The sequence below is a fragment of the Nerophis ophidion genome, linkage group LG01 (assembly GCF_033978795.1).
Source record: "Nerophis ophidion isolate RoL-2023_Sa linkage group LG01, RoL_Noph_v1.0, whole genome shotgun sequence".
Taxonomy (NCBI): Eukaryota; Metazoa; Chordata; class Actinopteri; order Syngnathiformes; family Syngnathidae; genus Nerophis; species Nerophis ophidion.
In genome coordinates, this window is record NC_084611.1 from 56499561 (window position 1) to 56519553 (window position 19993).

The 19993-nt window shown below is 40.3% G+C and overlaps 1 protein-coding gene across 1 annotated transcript in view; it reads left to right on the plus strand.

Moving 5' to 3' along the window:
* sorcs3a (sortilin related VPS10 domain containing receptor 3a) overlaps positions 1-19993 on the plus strand; it is a 614798-nt gene that overhangs the window by 418360 nt on the left and 176445 nt on the right. The window contains exon 8 of the mRNA XM_061907863.1: positions 18232-18321. Within this exon, the coding sequence (XP_061763847.1) occupies positions 18232-18321 (90 nt within the window). The remainder of the gene's footprint in view (positions 1-18231; positions 18322-19993) is intronic.

Here is a 19993-nt window from a genome sequence, read left to right on the forward strand (position 1 = left end):
ACATTTTCTAAATGTTTAATCATCATGTGCTCATCACTCTTTGAGCACTCTTTAGCAGAATTAAATAAACAAAGTGAAGACTCCTGTCAGTCATCAAGTTTGATGAAAATCCTCCCATAATTATTCAAGCTATTATTAACGCAATAAAAGAAATGGAGCGAACCCTCTTGTATTCATGGATGCCTCGTTAAGCGGGAAAAATCCATCTGGTTTTAGCCAGTTTTCGCTGAGACCAATGATGTTAAGGAACATGATTGTGGAGGTTGCCCTCCAGTGGGTTCCTCAGACCACCGCATCCTGCCACAAGAGCCCAGATCAGTGTTACAACACTGTTTTATTTTCATGCAAATAGTGCAGGTGTTTTGTTTTCCAGCAAAGTGTTTCTGCATCCCGGGTTCTCTCGCTCTCTCTCGCCTCCACTCCAGCTCCAACAGCGTGGGCCATCCGTTCACCTGTCGCTGTTTTCAAGGCCGGTCCTGGCACACCCAGTTCCGCAGCAGGCCCGCAGTCCACACCATCTTCCACAATGATCTTATGTTTAAATAGCCCATATTATAGGTAGTTGGCTGTTTTGAGGAATTTTTGTCCAAGATATGCATACTACTGATATTAATAACGTTATGTTTATTTTGTGTAGTGCGCCTTAAACAATTTTGATCACATTTGGAAATTGATATGATAGGGATCTTCAGATTATTTGCTAGATGCTGCGATAGATTGAATTTGCTTTCTCAGTAGAATGCATTTTCACCTTTGGCACAGTCACTACAGAAAAAAAAAATATGTGAGTTGTGTATTATTCTACCAGAAATGCTATGTGTGCAGGAATTTTCCAGCCTGGCGCTGGTTAGTTGTAGTTTAACTGACTCCTCACCTACTACACCTGACTAGACTAGAGCATGCTGTAGTGAAACTCCCTAATAACTAAAGTTCTGTGGGTGAATTATGTAAACTCACTACACCGGTAGTTTTTAGTACTTCCAAAGCGAGATATAAGTTAGAACTTTACACTACTTTATATTAGAAATGGCAACATCCGCATTACAAGAAGATAGTGAAAAAGAAGCTTATTGACTACGGAATTGACACAGACTACAGTGGCGGAGGTGCGCAAATTTTCAGGACTTATGCAGATCTCAAATACACATCAGCAGGTATCAGAAAGTAAGAAAAGTAGGTTTTGCATAATATTGTCAAACAAAACAGCAGACAATATGTCTACTAATGGGTGCACACACCATAGTAATACTACGGTATAACCGTAATGGGTCGACAATCCATCAAGCGTTGCGGCTTCGAAGTCATACTAAAACATTTTGACAGATTTTCGAGTGCCGTGTGTAAAGCCTAAAACCTGAACTGCAATTGGAGTGTTTCTCCCTAACGCATAATTTATGCTTACCGTTGTTTTATGATTTAGCTTACACTCACGGCCTGAACCATGTCTGATGTGAGTCACTAATTGTTTATGAATATAACAATTTGGTTTCCCATTATTTGCTTTTTAGAGATGTATTGACTTGAACAGAGACAGATTTTTGAGTACTGTGTGTAATGTTCTTTATTTTCAATGGAACATTTAAAGTTTTGGTTTTGTTTACTGGCGTCATATTGCAGTGTACTCATATTTTCGTATGTGCGACTGCCATCTACTGGTCACACTTACCATTACACCATGTACCAAATAAAATTTATTCTAGGCCGGTAAGCACAACCATAATTATTCCGTACATTAGGCGCACTGTAGATTTTCGAGAAAATTAAAGGATTTTAAGTGTGCCTTATAGTCCGAAAACATACGGTAACCATTACCTTTAAAATGTGTTTTGTGTTACTATTAGGCCTACTCAGTGGCCTAGTGGTTAGAGTGTCCGCCCTGAAAGAGGTAGGTTGTCATACCAAAGACTATAAAAATGGGACCCATTACCTCCCTGCTTGGCACTCAGCATCAAGGGTTGGAATTAGGGGTTGAATCACCAAAAATGATTCCCGGGCGTGGCCACTGCTGCTGTTCACCGCTCCCCTCACCTCCCAGAGGGTGAACAAGGGGGATGGATCAAATGCAGAGGACATATTTCACCACACCTCGTGTGTGTGTGTGACAATCATTGGTACTTTAACTTAACTTTAAAGTTGTGGTGTTGTTTACTGGCGTCGTATTGCAGTCTACACGTATCCCTTATGTGTGACTACCATCTACTGGTCACACTTATCATTACACCATGTACCAAATAAAATTGCTTCGAGGTCAATGAGCACAACCAGAATTATACCGTACATTAGACGCACTTATAGTCCGAAAAAATACGGTAATCATTCCCTTTAAAATGTGTTTTGAGTTACGACTAGGCCTACTCGGTGGCCTAGTGGTAAGAGTGCTCGCCCTGAAATCGGTTGGTTGAGAGTTCAAACCCCGGCCGAGTCATACCAAAGACTATAAAAATGGGACCCATTACCTCCCTGCTTGGCACTCAGCATCAAGGTTTGGAATTTTGGGATAAATCACTAAAAATGACTCCCGGGCGCAGCAACTGCTGCAGCCCACTGTTGCAGCCCACTGCTCCCCTCACCTCCCAGGGGGTGAACAAGGGGATGGGTCAAATGCAGTGGACAAATTTCACCACACCTCGTGTGTGTGTGTGTGTGTGTGTGTGTGACAATCATTGGTACTTTAACTTAACTTTAAAGTTTTGGTGTTGTTTACTGGCGTCACATTGCAGTCTACACGTATCTCTTATGTGCGACTGCCATCTACCGGTCACACTTATCATTACACCATGTACCAAATAAAATGGCTTTGAGTTTGGTCAGCAGAACCAGAATTATTCCGTACAATTGGCGCACCGGGTTATAAGGCGCAATGTCGATTTTTGAGAAAATTAAAGGATTTTAAGTGCGCCTATAAATACGGTAATTATTCCCTTTAAAATGTGTTTTGTGTTAACATTTTGGGTGTCTGATGGACTGATTGGATTTACAAAAAATTCCATGGGTTTTCACACAATTTGGTTTTCAACAGAGCCCTTAGAACGGATTAATAATGAGGTACTATAGGTCTATAGAATATCGACAGTAACAACGTTTTGTCTCCTGAGTACTACCACGTGGCACACTTGCAATTCCGGCAAGGTCAGCATTCAGCCAGAGGATCAACAAAACATTCAGAATGACAAATTTGACATGACACTCGAGACAGCATCAACATCGAATATGTTCCATGTGAAAAAAGCTGGCAGTGTCATATTGACGGAAGCTCTTTCAACGAGGACAGGCGTGCTTTTTATTTGTTTTCCTTTCCAAAATGTGTTTCTGCACGTCCCCATTATTCATGTTGGAGTTGTTCTAAGATAAGCTATTGTTTTTTTTTAAATGAGTATATGTGTCCAATGGTTGTGATTGTGAAAATATACACAGACATTATTGTAATGAGCTTTAGGGTTATGATATGCTGTTCATGTGTTTTTGTATTGTTTATGTCATGTGTGTGTTTGGAGCTTGGGGAAGTGACACATACATACACTTGTAAAGAACATAATGTCATGGATGTCTTGACTTTCCAATCATTTCTACAACTTTTATGTTTTTGTGATAGAGTGACTGGAGCACATACTTGTTGGTCACAAAAAAAACTTTCATGAAGTTTGGTTGGTTTATGAATTTATTATGGGTCTACTGAAAAGGTGAGCAAATCTGCTGGGTCAAAAGTATACATACATCAATGTTAATAGTTGGTTACATGTCCCTTGGCAAGTTTCATTGCAATAAGGAGGCCGGCTGCCGACGGTACTCAGCCATCCACAACCCCGGAGGAATTAAGCAGTGGTGAAGGCGTTGATTTGTTCCGGGTGCGTGTAATGTATGCCCAATTAACTTGGGTGAGATGTTGAAATGTTTTTGTGGACTGGGGCCGATCTCAAGGTTCGACACCAGGTGTTGTTGAAAAAAAGGAATGTCAAAGCGTCCATCCTTGAGGAGTCCTCGGGGGAGTTCTTCAGAACAGCCTGTTCATGATTGCATCAAAGCCATTCGAGGGAGTTTAATCGTAGATTAAGATGTTGTTATTATTCGATCAGTCCAAACAATGACTTGCTTGCTCTGTGTCTGTGCTTGATCTCTCAAATTTGATTCAATTATTCTTTCTCAGCAAACTTCTCCAAGATGAGATCCATTTTGCGATTCTATTCCGAAATTGCTCCAGTCTGTGTTCGTACAGCCCGAAACAATCCTTCCATTGCGTCGAACAGCCTTTCCTTGGAAAGGCCGTTCTAAAATCTTAATTCTAGCCTAATTCAGCCATTCCTTTACCACTTTGGAAGTATGTTTGAGGTCATTGGAACAGCAAACTGCGCCCAAGACCCAACTTCCGGGCTGATGATTTTAGGTTGTCCTGGTTGTCTCATTTACTCTCTGTAAAGCACCGGTTCCATTGGCAGAAAAACAGGCCCAGAGTATAATACTACCACCACCGTGCTCGATGGTAGGTATGGTGTTACTGGGATTATTGCTGGGTATTGTGGGCAAGACAGCTCATTTTTTTGTTTCATCAGACATCACATGGACAAAGATAAGACCTTCTGGAGGAAAGTTGTGTTTGGGTCTTGGGCGTAGTTGTGATCTCAAGAAAAAGAATCCAAATGCAGATCAGTAAAAAATCAAAATTTAATAACAAAAAGCCACTGGAGAAAATCAATCTGTAATAATGAAAAATCAGCTCCAGGAAAACCAGGTCAAAAGTCTGTCCACCACCTGAGGAAATACAAAAAACAGGAATCACAAAGTAAGTGAGCTCAGGCTGAATTGTACCGCAGGCAACGGAGGAACTGACACTGGCTGGGTGGAGATCCAGGGTTTGAGTCAGGTGGTTGATTAAACGCAGGTGGGCTTGAATGACTGGCAGCACACCTGCAAAGGATGACCGGGGAGGGGACTTACAGACACAAGAGGAAAAAAAGGCAGGAGAACCGCCCTCATGACAGCAGTTGGGTGTTAAAACAGGACAATGACCCCAAACACACATCAAAAATGGTAAAGGAATGGCTAAATCAGACTAAAATTGAGGGTTTTAGAATGGCCTTACCAAAGTCCAGACTTGTGGATAATGCTGAAGAAAGAAGTCCATGTCAAAAAACAACAAGTTTAGCTGTACTGCACCCATTTTGTCAAGAGGAGTGGTCAAAAATTCAACCAGAAGCTTGTGGATGGCTACCAAAAGCGCCTTATTGCAGTGAAACTTACCAAATATTAACATTGCTATGTGTATACTTTTGACCCAGCAGATTTGGTCACATTTTCAGTAGACCCATAATAAATCCATAAAAGAACCAAACTTCATGAATGCTTTTTTTTGTGACCAACAAGTATGTGCTCCAATCACTCTATCAGAAAAAAATAAGAGTTGTAGAACTGATTGGAAACTCAAGACAGCCATGACATTATGTTCTTTACAAGTATATGTAAACTTCTGACCACGACTCTAATTGTGAAGGACAGTGGTGAAAAGAAGAAATTGATGATATCCATTTACAAACCCCTTTTCCATATGAGTCGGGAAATTGTGTTAAATGTAAATATAAACGGAATACAATGATTTGCAAATCCTTTTCAACCCATATTCAATTGAATGCACTACAAAGACAAGATATTTGATGTTCAGACTCATAAACTTTTTTTTTTTTTTGCAAATAATAATCAACTTAGAATTTTGTGCCAAAGTAGTTGGGAAAGGGCATGTTCACCACTGAGTTACATCACCTTTTCTTTTAACAACACTCAATAAACGTTTAGGAACTTAGGAAACTAATTTTCGAAGCTTTGAAAGTGGAATTCTATCCCGTTCTTGTTTTATGTAGAGCTTCAGTCGTTCAACAGACCGGGGTCTCCGCTGTCGTATTTTACGCTTCATAATGCGCCACACATTTTCGACGGGAGACAGGTCTGGACTGCAGGCGGACCAGGAAAGTACCAGCACTCTTTTTTTACAAAGCCACGCTGTTGTAACACGTGCTGAATGTGGCTTGGCATTGTCTTGCTGAAATAAGCAGGGGCGTCCATGAAAAAGACGGCGCTTGGATGGCAGTATATGTTGTTCCAAAACCTGTATGTACTTTTTAGCATTAAAGGTGCCTTCACAGATGTGTAAGTTACCCATGCCTTGGGCACTAATGCACCCCCATACCATCACAGATGCTGGCTTTGGAACTTTGTGTCAATAACAGTCTAGATGGTTTGCTTCCCCTTTGGTCCGGATGACACAATGTCGAATATTTCCAAAAACAGTTTGAAATGTGGACTTGTCGGACCACAGAACATTTTTCCACTTTGCATCAGTCCATTTTAGATTAACTCGGGCCCAGAGAATCCGGCTGCGTTTCTGGATGTTGTTGATAAATGGCTTTCGCTTTGCATAGTAGAGCTTTAAATTGCACTTACTGATGTAGTGACCAACTGTATTTAGTGACAGTGGTTTTCTCAAGTGTTCCTGAGCCCATATGGTGATATCCTTTAGATTGATGTCGGTTTTGATACAGTGCCGTCTGAGGGATCGAAGGTCACGGTCATTCAATGTTGTTTTCCGGCCATGCCGCTTACAGGGAGTGATTTCCTCAGATTCTCTGAACCTTTTGATGATATTATGGACCGTAGATGTTAAAATCCCTAAATTTCTTGCAATTGCACTTTGAGAAACGTTGTTCCTAAAGTGTTTGACTATTTGCTCACAGCTGTGGACAAAGGGGTGTACCTCGCCCCATCTTTTCTTGTGAAAGACTGAGCATTTTTTGGGAAGCTGTTTTTATACCCAATCATGGCACCCACCTGTTCCCAATATGCCTGCAGATATGTGGGATGTTCCAAATAAGTGTTTGATGAACATTCCTCAACGTTAACAGTATTTATTGCCACCTTTCCCAACTTCTTTGTCACATGTTGCTGGCATCAAATTCTAAAGTTAATGATTATTTGCAAAAAAAAAAAAAAAATGTTTATCGGTTTGAACATCAAATATGTTGTCTTTGTAGCATATTCAACTGAATATGGGTTGAAAATGATTTGAAAATCATTGTATTCCGTTTATATTTACATCTAACAAATTTCCCAACTCATATGGAAACAGGGTTTGTAGTAGACAAACAAGTCATCAAAAACTTGACTCAGTAGTTCATACGTAGCACTGCTCGTCTGCACTAGACTTGAGCAGAATGAGTAAATAACGTCAGCCAAAGATGTTAAAATATCTAAACGGCGGACATTTTTCCATGAAAATATGGACAACCTGCTGATGGTGTGTTTGGCCGTGAAGCATCTCAAAATGTCCAAGGTCAAAGCTGTACCTTTGTTACAGTTATTGTTGTTGCTAAAGTACATCGTAATATATTGTTTATTCTCCCTTCCTTATCCAAAAGTATTGTTTTCTTTTTAATGATACATGTTCAAATTGTGCTGTTTTGAGGGGGGCCAAGCACCAATTGATCTAAAAAACTTTGTTTTGCAACGCAAGTTTTTCAAGGTACAAGCTGGATCAAAGACCCGATTAAACTAAACTAAAAGTGTCTTAGTGCTTCACCGTGTAGTCCCATTATTTGGTATTGTCAGGTTCGAACACTGATGACATCTATTAAAACAGACAAGAAGAAAAGAATCAAACAAAGACAGAATTCAATTTGTATCAATGAGGAGAAACGCATACTCCTGTACCCTTTTACAGTGTCCTTACGCTCTGCCAAAATATTGTACACCTCCTTCATTTATTTGGGCCTTCCCTGACCACAAGGCAACAGATGCTTCCAAAGGGACGGGGTCCTAAACAGCCATCGCCTTAGATTACAAAACAGTTTAAAAGAAAAAAAATTGTTCAAAAAAGAGGTTTCAAAATAATTCAAAAAAGAGGTCATAAAAGAGTTCAAAAAGAGGTTTGTAAAAGAGTTTAAAAAAGAGGTCATAAAAGAGTTCAAAAAGAAATTCCTAAAAGAGTTCAGAAAGAGGTTGTAAAAGAGTTCAAAAAGAGGTTCGTAAAAGAGTTCAGAAAAGGGGTGAATGGAGGGGAGTCAGGCCCTGCTTCATCTCCGCTTTGTAGTTCTTTGGTCACGACAATATATTTCAGTTGAGTACAATACATAAAAGAAACAGAAACCCCTTCATGTTGTTTCCCCCCTACACAGTAGAGTTTTACAAGCCTTCTTCTTGGTAGGTTCAAAGACATGTTTTTGCGTCTCGAAGGGCACTCAATGTAACACAAAGTTTTGTGAGAACTGAGAAACAATTATTCTAACATTAATAACTAACTAGGGATGTCAAAGTTAAAAAAACACATTTGCTGCAAGCCTAGAGCCGGACTGATTCAATGTTTATTAAAACATTTTGAAATGATTGCACATAACCTATTGAACCAAGACCTAACACAGTGTACCATATTTTATTCAACGATTAAATGAATAATCCAACATGGCTTTGTCACTGATTTCAAGTAAAACATTTTTCAAAACAGGCTCACAGACAAAAACAAACTTCCTTGAAAGAAAAATTACATGTCCTGTTCATTAAAAATTAATAGAGCATTTTTTTCTCATGGCTCTGTCAGCTATTTCAAGGGAAACCATTTTCAAAAGGCAAACAGCAAACAAGCAAATATCCTTCAAAAATAAAATATGTTCCTTAATATCAAATGAATGCATAAATGACAATGTGTACGTGTGGGTGGGGGGAGGGGGGTGGGTTTGCTGGCCTGCGGACCTGCAGCAAAGCGCAATGTGCTAGGACCGGCTTCGAGATCAGCGACAGGTGCGTGGATGGCCCACCTTTATGAGGGGCCGTTAGGGACATTATTCAGAATTGCCTCTTACATACACTGCTGAAATGCTCTCACATAAACAACTGAAATGTTTTTCTCTCACACACACTACTGAAACACTCTTATACACACTACTAAAATGCTCTCACATACACTACTGAAATCCTCTTACATAAACAACGGAAATGTTTTTTCTCTCACACACACTGCTAAAACACTCTTATACACACTACTGAAATGCTCTCACATACACTACTGAAATGCTCTCACATACACTACTGAAATTCTCTTACATACACTACTGAAATGCTCTCACATACACTACTGAAATGCTCTCACATACACTACTGAAATGCTCTTACATACACTACTGAAATGCTCTCACATACACTACTGAAATGCTCTCACATACACTACTGAAATGCTCTCACATACACTACTAAAATGCTCTCACGTAAACAATTAAAATGCTCTCACATAAACAACTAAATTGTTTTACGTTGGACTTTGGAGGGGCCGTAACCAGCCCGCGGGCCATAGTTTTGGGACCCCTTATCTTGTCCAAAGAAAAGCGCTAAATAAATGTAATCTATTATTATTACTATTCGGTCAGCTACCGACGTACCACGACGTGACTCACATTTCGACTCACATTTCGACATGTTACCGTAGCAACAACTCTGCAAACATTATTAGCTGATTTAAAAGTGTACATTTTCCGTTTCCTCCGAGACAAACGGTAAGTTTGCAATAGATGTCAGACTCTTAGGAGCCACAGAAACACTAGTTGCTAACTTGTTTGTAGTGAAGGCATACCAGGCTAACTGCTTAATGGTTACAACGCCATGTTGCCTTACATTCCGTGGGATTCAACAATCATTTAGAAATAAATCATGTCTAAATACCTTTTCCTCCTCTTGCCACAAAGTCCTTGAGGTAGAAGGTTGCGCTTGATGATGCTGCCGTGCACTATCGCCACAGAACGAGGGCTCCAGGCTGCTTGGCTGTCGGGAGGACAAAGCACAGCTCTGTGGCAGCTTAGGTGTTGTGGCACGCAGGTGCAACCCACAGCGGCAGCCCGACCCTTGTTGCGTTCAAAGTGTTCTTGTATTCTCCGCTGAAGCCCTAAAATTATGAAGTAGACCTGCTGCCTCGGTTAAGCTACTTGTCGGCAGTTAGGCAGACATTTTGTTCACAAACAACTTGTATTTAAAAAAAAAAAAAAAAAAATGAAAAGGGGCGGGCATTATTGGTGACCTGGACCGGAATGCAATGTCGCGCATACACACTAGTAAGATGCTCTCATATACACTGGTAATATGCTCTCACACACACTGGTAAGATGTTCTAATACATATAACTGAAATCCTTGCGCACATACTACTAAAATTGTTGTCTCTCACACGCAAGTGGTGTGTGTGTGTGTGTGTGTGTGTGTGTGTGTGTGTGTGTGTGTGTGTGAGAGAGAGTAAAACATTGTAGTTGTTTATGTGAGAGCATTTCAGTAGTGTGTGTGAGAGCATTTCAGTAGTGTATGTAAGAACATTTCAGTAGTGTATGTGAGAGCATTTCAGTAGTGTATGTAAGAACATTTGAGTAGTGTATGTGAGAGCATTTCAGTAGTGTATGTAAGAACATTTCAGTAGTGTATGTGAGAGCATTTCAGTAGTGTATTTAAGAACATTTCAGTAGTGTATGTGAGAGCATTTCAGTAGTGTATGTAAGAACATTTCAGTAGTGTATGTTAGAGCATTTCAGTAGTGCGTATAAGATGGTTTCAGTAGTGTGTGTGAGGGAAAAAGATTTCAGTTGTCTATGGAAGACCATTTCAGTAGTGTGTATAAGAGTGTTTCAGTAGTGTGTATAAGAGTGTTTCAGTTGTGTGTGTGAGAGAAAACATTTCAGTTGTTTATGTGAGGGCATTTCAGTAGAGCATGTAAGAGGTAATTCTGAATAATGTCCCTAACGGCCCCTCATACACCTGGGCATGTTTATCTAATCACCTGTCGCTCTCGAAGCTTGGCACACATTGCTTTACTGCAAGTCCGCAGGCCATGTCCCCCCCCCATACAAATTGTGGAAGATTTGTGCTTCCACCAATCAAAGACATGCCAGGCTCTTTCAGGTTCATGACAATGTTTTATTTTTCAATAAATTGTCTTTTCTGGGGCTTTTCAGCAATCGTCCCCTTTAACAGTTTTGCTCTCGCTCTCGCTCATCCTCCACCACCAACTCCCCTCCCCTTCCTGGCTGCTGCCTTTAACAGAGCGACAGGTGATTAGATAAACACGCCCAGGTGGTTTATCTACGCATCTGTTGCTGATCTTGAAGCCGGTCCTGGCAAAGCTCGCTTCGCTGCAGGTCCGCAGGCCACGCCCCGTCCCCACAGACAACCTACTTTCAAAACACAATATAGAATGTGAGCTATAACATGATAATGCATACATTTAACATTTGTTTTCAAAACGGTTACAAAAAAGTGGAACCCCAGAAATGCCATTTTTCTGACTTGATGGGGTCCCTGCAACCCTATTTTAAAAATTCCTAACACCAACACTAATGGAGTATTGGTGTTCTAATACTAATCAAATACTATTACGTGGGCCATAGATGATTCATAATTCATCTGGTCCTAGGGCCAGATCCGGGTCGCAGGCCTTGACTTTGACACATAGGAACCTACTCAGGGCGCTGCCACCGCTGCTGCCCACTGCTCTCCTCACCACCAAGGGGGTGATCAAGGGTATGGGTAAAATGCAGAGGACAAATTTCACCACACCTAGTGTGTGTGTGATAATCATTGGTACTTTATCTTTAACTAAGCTTAAGGAACGAGGTCTCAAAAAACGTTTGAGTCCGTGGACTTAAAAGTTTCGATTTCCTTGGTCTTGGAGCTTGTTTTCTTATTTATATCCTATTTAGTTGAAAAAAATGCTACTATTCTACATTATTACAATAAGCATCACTTCTTCTTAGCCAAGCCAGTCTTTACATTTATATGAAAGGTATTAGTTCCAAACGTATTTAGTACATTTTGATTGCCTTGCAGAGACAAAAGCCCAATGACAATATTGCAGGTTTTGTTCCTGCATTGGTGTTTGCAAAGGGTCAAGACTTGCCAGACAAAAAGACGAGGCTTAGTTAGGGAATGTAAATGTTTCCCTTGACACACAATAATGGTACTATTGATTGGACCCAGGCTTATTTACCCGAGTCCACCTTGGAATGCTGTGTCCCTTGAATGCTAATCAGGAGATTGCTACAAATGGCTGTTTTGCAAAACAAAATCCAATTAGACACTCGACAAAACTTGCAAATAAAAGAAAGGGTTTACATATGTTAGTTGGGAATGTGCCGACTGGCCACAAATCAGTATCGACTAAATTTCTTGAAAAAGCACAAGATCGCCAGGATTGTGGATTCATGCTATTTAACACCAATCCACTCTGGCTGATATTCAGTACGCGTCCATGCACTAAATTAGCCTAATTTCTCAAACAGTTTGGCTCTAAATAAGCATCCCACAACCCATTGAAAGACCTAATCCGATCATGTTCAGTTATTGAAAAATTAGACTAACACACCTGGATTATGCGATTGAAACCCAGATTTCTCAAGTGGGGGTGTGCCATCAGGGGGGACCTTGTGTATCGCGAATCCACCCGGAAGCAAATTCCATACAATAAAAACACAAGTTTTGACACATTTTAACCTCTTAAGACCTAAGCTGTTTGTTTACATGTTTTTTTTTCTTCTCTTTTCTAAATGGGTTTATTGGACCCTAATTAGAATAAAAACTAACACTCATCTTTTGATATGATGTACTTAGTCCATAAGTACACAAACGTGTACGTCATGTTTAGTGACATGTTCTGTTGTATGTTATACTCTTCTGACACCACCAGATGATAGTACAAGTGTCCACATAAGCAGCCATGAGACCCCAATTCAGGAGTGTACACAATTTTTGGAAATAAGAGCTAAAAAGGTGCTGTCCAACTATGTGGCCACTAAGCCTTTAGTGATGAAGAGACTTCACAAATTAAAACAACCCGACGTTTTGAAGTGTATTAATGGAAGAAAAAAAGAAACAGAGATTTATCCAAGAAAGTAGCAAAAGACATGAAGAAATATATAATATGAATGAGAGCATAGAGAATGAAGCAGGTATACTAAATCGTAGACAATCCTCTTCACTCTGCATTTGTGCACTCCAAACTGATTAGCAATAACTCTCTATTTCACACAACTGGCAAGATAGTCCAGATCATTAGCAACCTTCATCCGGAACCGTATTGGCCGGGGTACGAACAGTATTCTCCTTCCATTATTCCACAGAGCCTTATGAATAAACTCCAAAACAGTCAAAAGTTGTGTTTTCTTGATCTGGAATCTGAGCCGAGGATCTCGTTGTGGCTTGTGCAGCCCTTTGAGACACTTGTGATTAGAGCCTATATAAATAAAGTTTTATTGATTGATTGTCTATCTGTGTTGGCCCTGCGATGAGGTGGCGACTTGTCCAGGGTGTACCACGCCTTCAGCCCGATTGTAGCTGAGATAGGCGTCAGCGCCCCCCGCAACCCCAAAAGGGAATAAGCGGTAGGAAATGGATGGATGGATGGATTGATTGATGATTCTCCGTCTGAAATTTTTTTGGGGAAAATTTGCTCTTTGCTTCGGGCCTGCACCTGCACCGAGAACTACTTGGTTGTAGCGCCATGTTTGTAGTGAGATGTAACATCATTCCATGATGCTGTCTGCTATTTAACATCAGCATAGCCATTAAAGACATGGTATGTGTCATCGGTGCCGATATTACTGTGGATATCTGTTATGTATACAGGGGGAGTAGTGACAATACAGAACCACAAGGGGGCAATATTGCTCCATGTATTTATTATATGTATATATAAATAGTATGATATAATAAATAATGAACCATATATTTATTTCAACAACAAAGAAATGGATTGTGACAAAACACAAAGGGGTGTATGGTGTAAGACTATGTGTAGGAATTAATTGCTGAGTGTTTACCAGAAGTCTTGACTCGAGAGGCGGAAGATCAGGGTGATGTCCGTGAGGCAAGCAGCATATCAGGGGCTAAGAGGGGCGAAGAAGGTCCGTGTCCAAGCGGTTGGTTGAGATCCAACAGGCAGTTAGGGAAGCAAAGGAATCGCGGGGTTGAAAAGAGATGTACGGCTCGAAAACAGTAACGGGGATCTGCTGCAGGAACGACATGACGGGACAATGAGACACAGAGGGGAAAAAAGAGAGAGCAGGATTGCATCAAGCATGTATCGGGCTTACTGTACGGGAATGGATGGTTAAGTTCCGGCGAGGATCTTTGGGTCCACTGGTCCATATACAACTGGCCCTCATCAGGCAGGTGTGTTGATTGCTGATTGCCCACAGCATGTAGGCGTGATGCGGCCAGCAGGGGCATGGGCGTGTCTCAGCGCGCTTTGAACGGAGGTGCTGGCAGACCAAGCTGCGGGAGAAAAGCGGGTTCGATCCTGCTCTGTGACAACATCAGTCACATCAGCGCTAAACTGTTGACTTGTGAGGAGCCGCACTCCCTGGTGTGACGTCGAAGTCAACCGCTAAAAGGAAATAAGTGCCCCCCCAGTGTACGGTAGGTACACAACGTATGACCAGTACTTGCATTAGAGAGTGTGCATGGACAACAGGACTTAAAAATACAAAAACAGTCCATTTATTTGAGAAATTAGAAATTGCGTGGAAACGTAGTCATTTATTTTTAGTGCCCCGGCTGACAAGCGACTAGCAGCTACTTATGCACAGTGTACCATGAATTGATTAACGTGGACCCCAACTTAAACAAGTTGCAAAACTTATTCAGATGTTACCATTTAGTGGTCAATTGTACGGAATATGTACTTGTAGAAGTTGCCCTATAGTGGGTTCCTCAGTTCACCAAAGACTGCCAGGAGAGCCCAATATTCTGGGCATAACACTGTTTTATTTTTATCCAATGGTGCAAAGTCTTTTGCTTTTCAGCACAGTGTCTTTTCTGCCTCTGTGTCTCTCAGCAGCACCCCCAACTACACTCGTTTCTTCACAGCTGCTGCTAATAAAGGCTACAGGTGATTAGATAAAATGCCCACCTGGGCCATCTACGCACCTGTCGCTGTTTTCGAGGCTGGTCCTGACACACCCTGTACAGCAGCAGGCCCGCAGGCCACGCCCACCCCCCCACAGTACTGTACTGTGCAATCTGCTAATAAAACTTTCAATCAAAAAAGCAGTCGCTCCTTTAAGCTAATAATAATCATTTCTCTTACGGCAAATAAACCGCATTTCTATGAATATCATTACAAATATCATTAACCAGTACCATCACATTACACACCGAGAGCAAGCAATGACACAGGTGAGGGCAGATTGACCCATTGATTGTTAGCATCGATAACGAACATAGATCAGTATATGATCTACATTAGGTCATTATTTTTATATTCAAAACAACTGTGTGTTTTTGTTGTTTTTTGTAAAACAGAGAATGATCCTTGGACACAGGAGGACATTGAGGGAAAAAACCGAAGAATTTAAATTAATAGTAGATAGTCGTTATTGTTTTTGTTTTCGTTATTTGTCAGGTTAAAACACTGATGACATCTATTAAACAGACAATAAGCAAGGAATTATGCAGAGAAAGAGTTAAATTTCAAAACTATGCTCTATAGTCCAGGGAGCTCCTTGGTTACATCACTGAAGCTGCCGCTGAAAAAAGGGGTAATCTCAGCAGCTCCAGTTAGACACAATATATGACTATTAATAAATGCAAATGTGTTGACACAGTGATATCACCCTGTCTCTGCTTTGTCTGCGTCACGGCACTCGATGTTCCCTCGGCAGTCAGCAGGCCGATTCAGGGGCTGAAAAACACAGATACGAGAAAGGAAAAAAGTACAACTTCAGCACAATTGCTAACGACTATTGCAACGGCCCTTAAGCATAACAGTTGTGTGATGATATCAACTTAATTATTCTAATGCTACTGAATTTGTTTTGCTCAAACAATTGCGTAATACAAAAGAAAACAAGCAACTGATTTAAATATTGTGTTTGTTAAACTGTCAAAAGCACTGTAGAGTGCATACATGTGGTCGGTAACAGTATTGGTATAGGCCGATCTCACTCATGACTGGAAAATGAGTGTAAACATGGTCGGGGACCCCCACACTAATGAAGAGATGCAGCAGGGACCGATTACTTATGTATCCTGTATATAATTGTGTTTAAACTGGGTCTTAAGGTACCTTGTTCTTGTGCAATACTAAGCTATTCAAATACTGAACATGTCCAGTACATCTACCAGGAGGTATGTGTAATTACAAAAGTGCATTTGTCAGTTTTCTAGTCAGTAAGTTAGCAACATAAATCAAAAAGTTATTGGTAAACTTTATTCAGAACTTTAGAAATGAAATTAATTCGGTTTTGAGGGTAATCCAGATCAATTCTACTATGTTTCCTTACGTTTACATTACGAGGTTGAGCTGTTCTCTGTGTGTGCATGCCAGCGGCCCTGCCTCCACCCACAGAGACAAAGAGTGCGGATGGCTAATAAGAAAGTTCAGCCTATGTTTTTAATTCAACAAAAGAATGGATCCTCTTGCAGCACGTTTGGAAGCAACTGACGGACAAAACAAGCAGGCACTAACATGACAATCTCATTTATCTTTTGATATATTACCTGCCAGCAGGTTGTGTAATTGCAGGTTTTTTTTTTCGTCTGTCTGTCGGTTAGTCTGCAATATAGTTCAAAAAGTGAATGGATTTTGATTTAAACTTTAGGAAGTGTCAGAAATGGGATAAAGAACACGTGATTTGATTTTTGAGTTGTTCAGAATTACTGTTGGGATTCAGGGATTTTAATAATTCTTCACTATGAGTCTGAGCTGTCAATTTGTAGTTATTGTGTTTGTATTGTAAAGTTACAAGGTACATTGAATAGTGTGGCCATGCCTCGTTTCTAAACTACATTACATTGCGTTGGATTAATGATATTGAGTTTTTAAAGGAATTTAAATGTGTGGATTTAAAAAAAATAATAATAATAACAATAATAATTTAATCATATACTCCCTATATGTGTATATGTATGTATATATGTATGTGTGCTGAGGAAGCGAGTCTTCAAGAACCGTGACCTCCAAGCAAAGACCAAAATCCTGGTCTACAAGGCAGTCGTGCTTTGTGTGGGTCAGAAGCCTGGACCACCTACAGCAGGCACTTAAAGGCACTCGAGACCTACCATCATAGATGTCTCTGAAAAATCCCCAGGATCAGCTGGGAGGACCGACGCACCAACACCAGCGTCCTGGAGGAGGCAGGCTTGCCCACCATCACTGCCACGACTGCCCAAAACCAACTCAGATGGATTGGCCATGTAGTCTGCATGCCTGACTCTCGCCTCCCAAAACAAGTCCTTTATTCCCAGGTTGTTGAAGGGAAATGGGCCTCGGGAGGTCCAAAGAAGAGATTTAAGAATAACATCAAGGCAAACCTGACAAAGTGTCGCATAGACCTTAAGACAGGACGATGTGGAGAAACCTTGTCCGTGAGGGTGCCACGCAATATAATGACGATCTCCGCCATGCTGCACAAGACAAGCGCAGACTAAGAAAGGAGAGAGCATCCACCAAACAGGCCCAACCCAAACCCACCACCACTACATTCCCTTGTCCACATTGCCCCAGAATAATCGGGTCCAGAATCGGCCTCCACGCCCACCTGCAGACCCACAAGGACCAGGAAGGCGGACAGTCATACTCGACCACGAGTGACCACCGATGATGTTTTTCTATATATATATATATATATATATATATATATATATATATATATATATATATATATATATATATATATATATATATAAAACAAAAAAACTCATATATATGTACAGTATATATATATATATATATATATATATATATATATATATATATATATATATATATATATATATATATATATATATATACATCTGTTTAAATATTTTTTTATTTCTGTTTATTATTATTTTTAATGTTTTTTTTTCTTTTTTGTTTATTTAATTGATGTATTTTTAGAGACTACTTAGTTTTTTTTTTACTGTTTCTTTTTTTTGGGGGGTGTTGGGTGGTATGGTTGGGATATAAACAAAAAATATTTTGACATTTAGGGCAGGCAACATATATATATGATGTATGTGAATATGATGTAATGGATAGGAATGTCTGATGCTGGATGTCAATAAAAGTAAAATGAAAAAAAAAATAAATAAATAAATGTGTGGATGAATTGCAGGGGGTATTTGAATAAATATTTAGAAAATAAAACAATATTTCAACGACCCCCTGCTGTACTGCTGCGGATAATGTAGTGTCAGGGACCCCCTGTTGAAGACCTGTAATTAATACAGTATTCTATTTTTGCAGGTGCCTACATCCGGACGAGCTACTTATTATGTTTCCTACAGGAGGGACGTATTCATCCAAATCAAACTTCCAAAATATTCCCTGCCAAAGGTAGGTTTGTACTAATTTAACCGAGTAACTCTGCTTCATGTTTTAATTCCACAGTTTTACCAGTGAAGTTGGCAAGTTGTGTAAATGATAAATAAAAACAGATTACAATGATTTGCAAATCCTTTTGAACTTATTTTCAATTAAATAGACTGCAAAGAGCACCTTGTTTTTTTTTTTTTTGCAAATAATCATTAACTTAGAATTTAATGGCAGCAACACATTGCAAAAAAGTTGGCACAGGAGCATTTTTACCACTGTGTTACATGGCCTTTCCTTTTAACAACACTCAGTAAACGTTTGGGAACTGAGGAGACCAATTTTTAAAGCTTTTCAGGTGGAATTATTTCCCCTCCTTGCTTGATGTACAGCTTAATTTGTCCAACAGTCCAGGGTCTCCGTTGTTGTATTTTACGCTTCAAAATGTGCCACATATTTTCAATGGGGGACAGGTCTGGACTACAGGCAGGCCAGTTTAGTACCCACTAGAGATGCGGGGATAGGCAATTATATCATCCGTAACCGCATCACTAAAGTCGTCATCCACCCGCCACCCACCCGAACCAACATTTTATCAAAGCCCCACCCGCCCTCCACCCGCCCGTTGTTATATATCTAATATAGACGATGCAAGGCATTAGTGAGGTTGGAAAGTGTAACTCCCTCCAAATAGCACAGACACAATGGCTTTCTTGAACTGATTTATTTGAAGGCTTACTTTCCCTTCAAATTCACAGTGAAAACTGTAATAAATAAAGCACGTTACAAACGTAAAACTAATAACATGCACAGCATGTGGATCAAACATTTTACCAAGTAAAATACTAACAAATGACAAATACCCCGTTGGCCATACCCGGAAGTAGCTTCCTTACATCCGTCGACAGACCAAACGAGACTCTTCAAAATAAAAGTATGCCCACATACTGTATCAAAGAGTGCTGCTCGTTTTTCATATGTGGGTAACAACATTTAACTATTTATAAATGGTTGATTTCTATAGGCTAGTAAGGTAAAGTGTTGTACCTGACAAGTTTGGGCTACCTTGCTTCTGCAGCCTTCATTAGAGGTGTCACGTGATGTTAGCGTGACGTTGTCTGTGACGTGTTGTATGGATTGTACCATCAAGAGTTGTCAGGTACAACACTTTACCTACTAGCCTATAGAAATCAACCTTTTATAAATACACATCAGTAGGCTAAATGAACCTCTTCAACATAACATTTAACTATGTATAATGTAGCGGCTGGCTACGGGGTTTTAGCCAATGACTTTTGCTGGGGGGCGGGACTTCCGGGAGAGATAGGGAAGTGACGTTATTGACAGGAAGTGAGAGTTCGAGTTGTCCCCGGAAAAGCGTAAGAGACATGAGAGCTGTTGTGTGGTTGTATTACTTCTTGTGCAATAAAGACAAGACAAACGAAGAAGTTTTATGAGCCTACATTCCTGGGATTATTACAATATATATTTCCGAATTGGTTCAACCACCACCCTCCCGAATCTATTTAAAATCTATTTTTTCGTCATGTCACCTGCCCGACCCGCAGTTTATCCGCGGACTCTGCGGTTGTGACCGCAAACCGCGCACCTCTAGTACCCGCACTCTTTAACTACAAAATCACGCTGTTATAACACGTGCAGAATGTGGCTTGGCATTGTCTTGCTGAAATAAGCA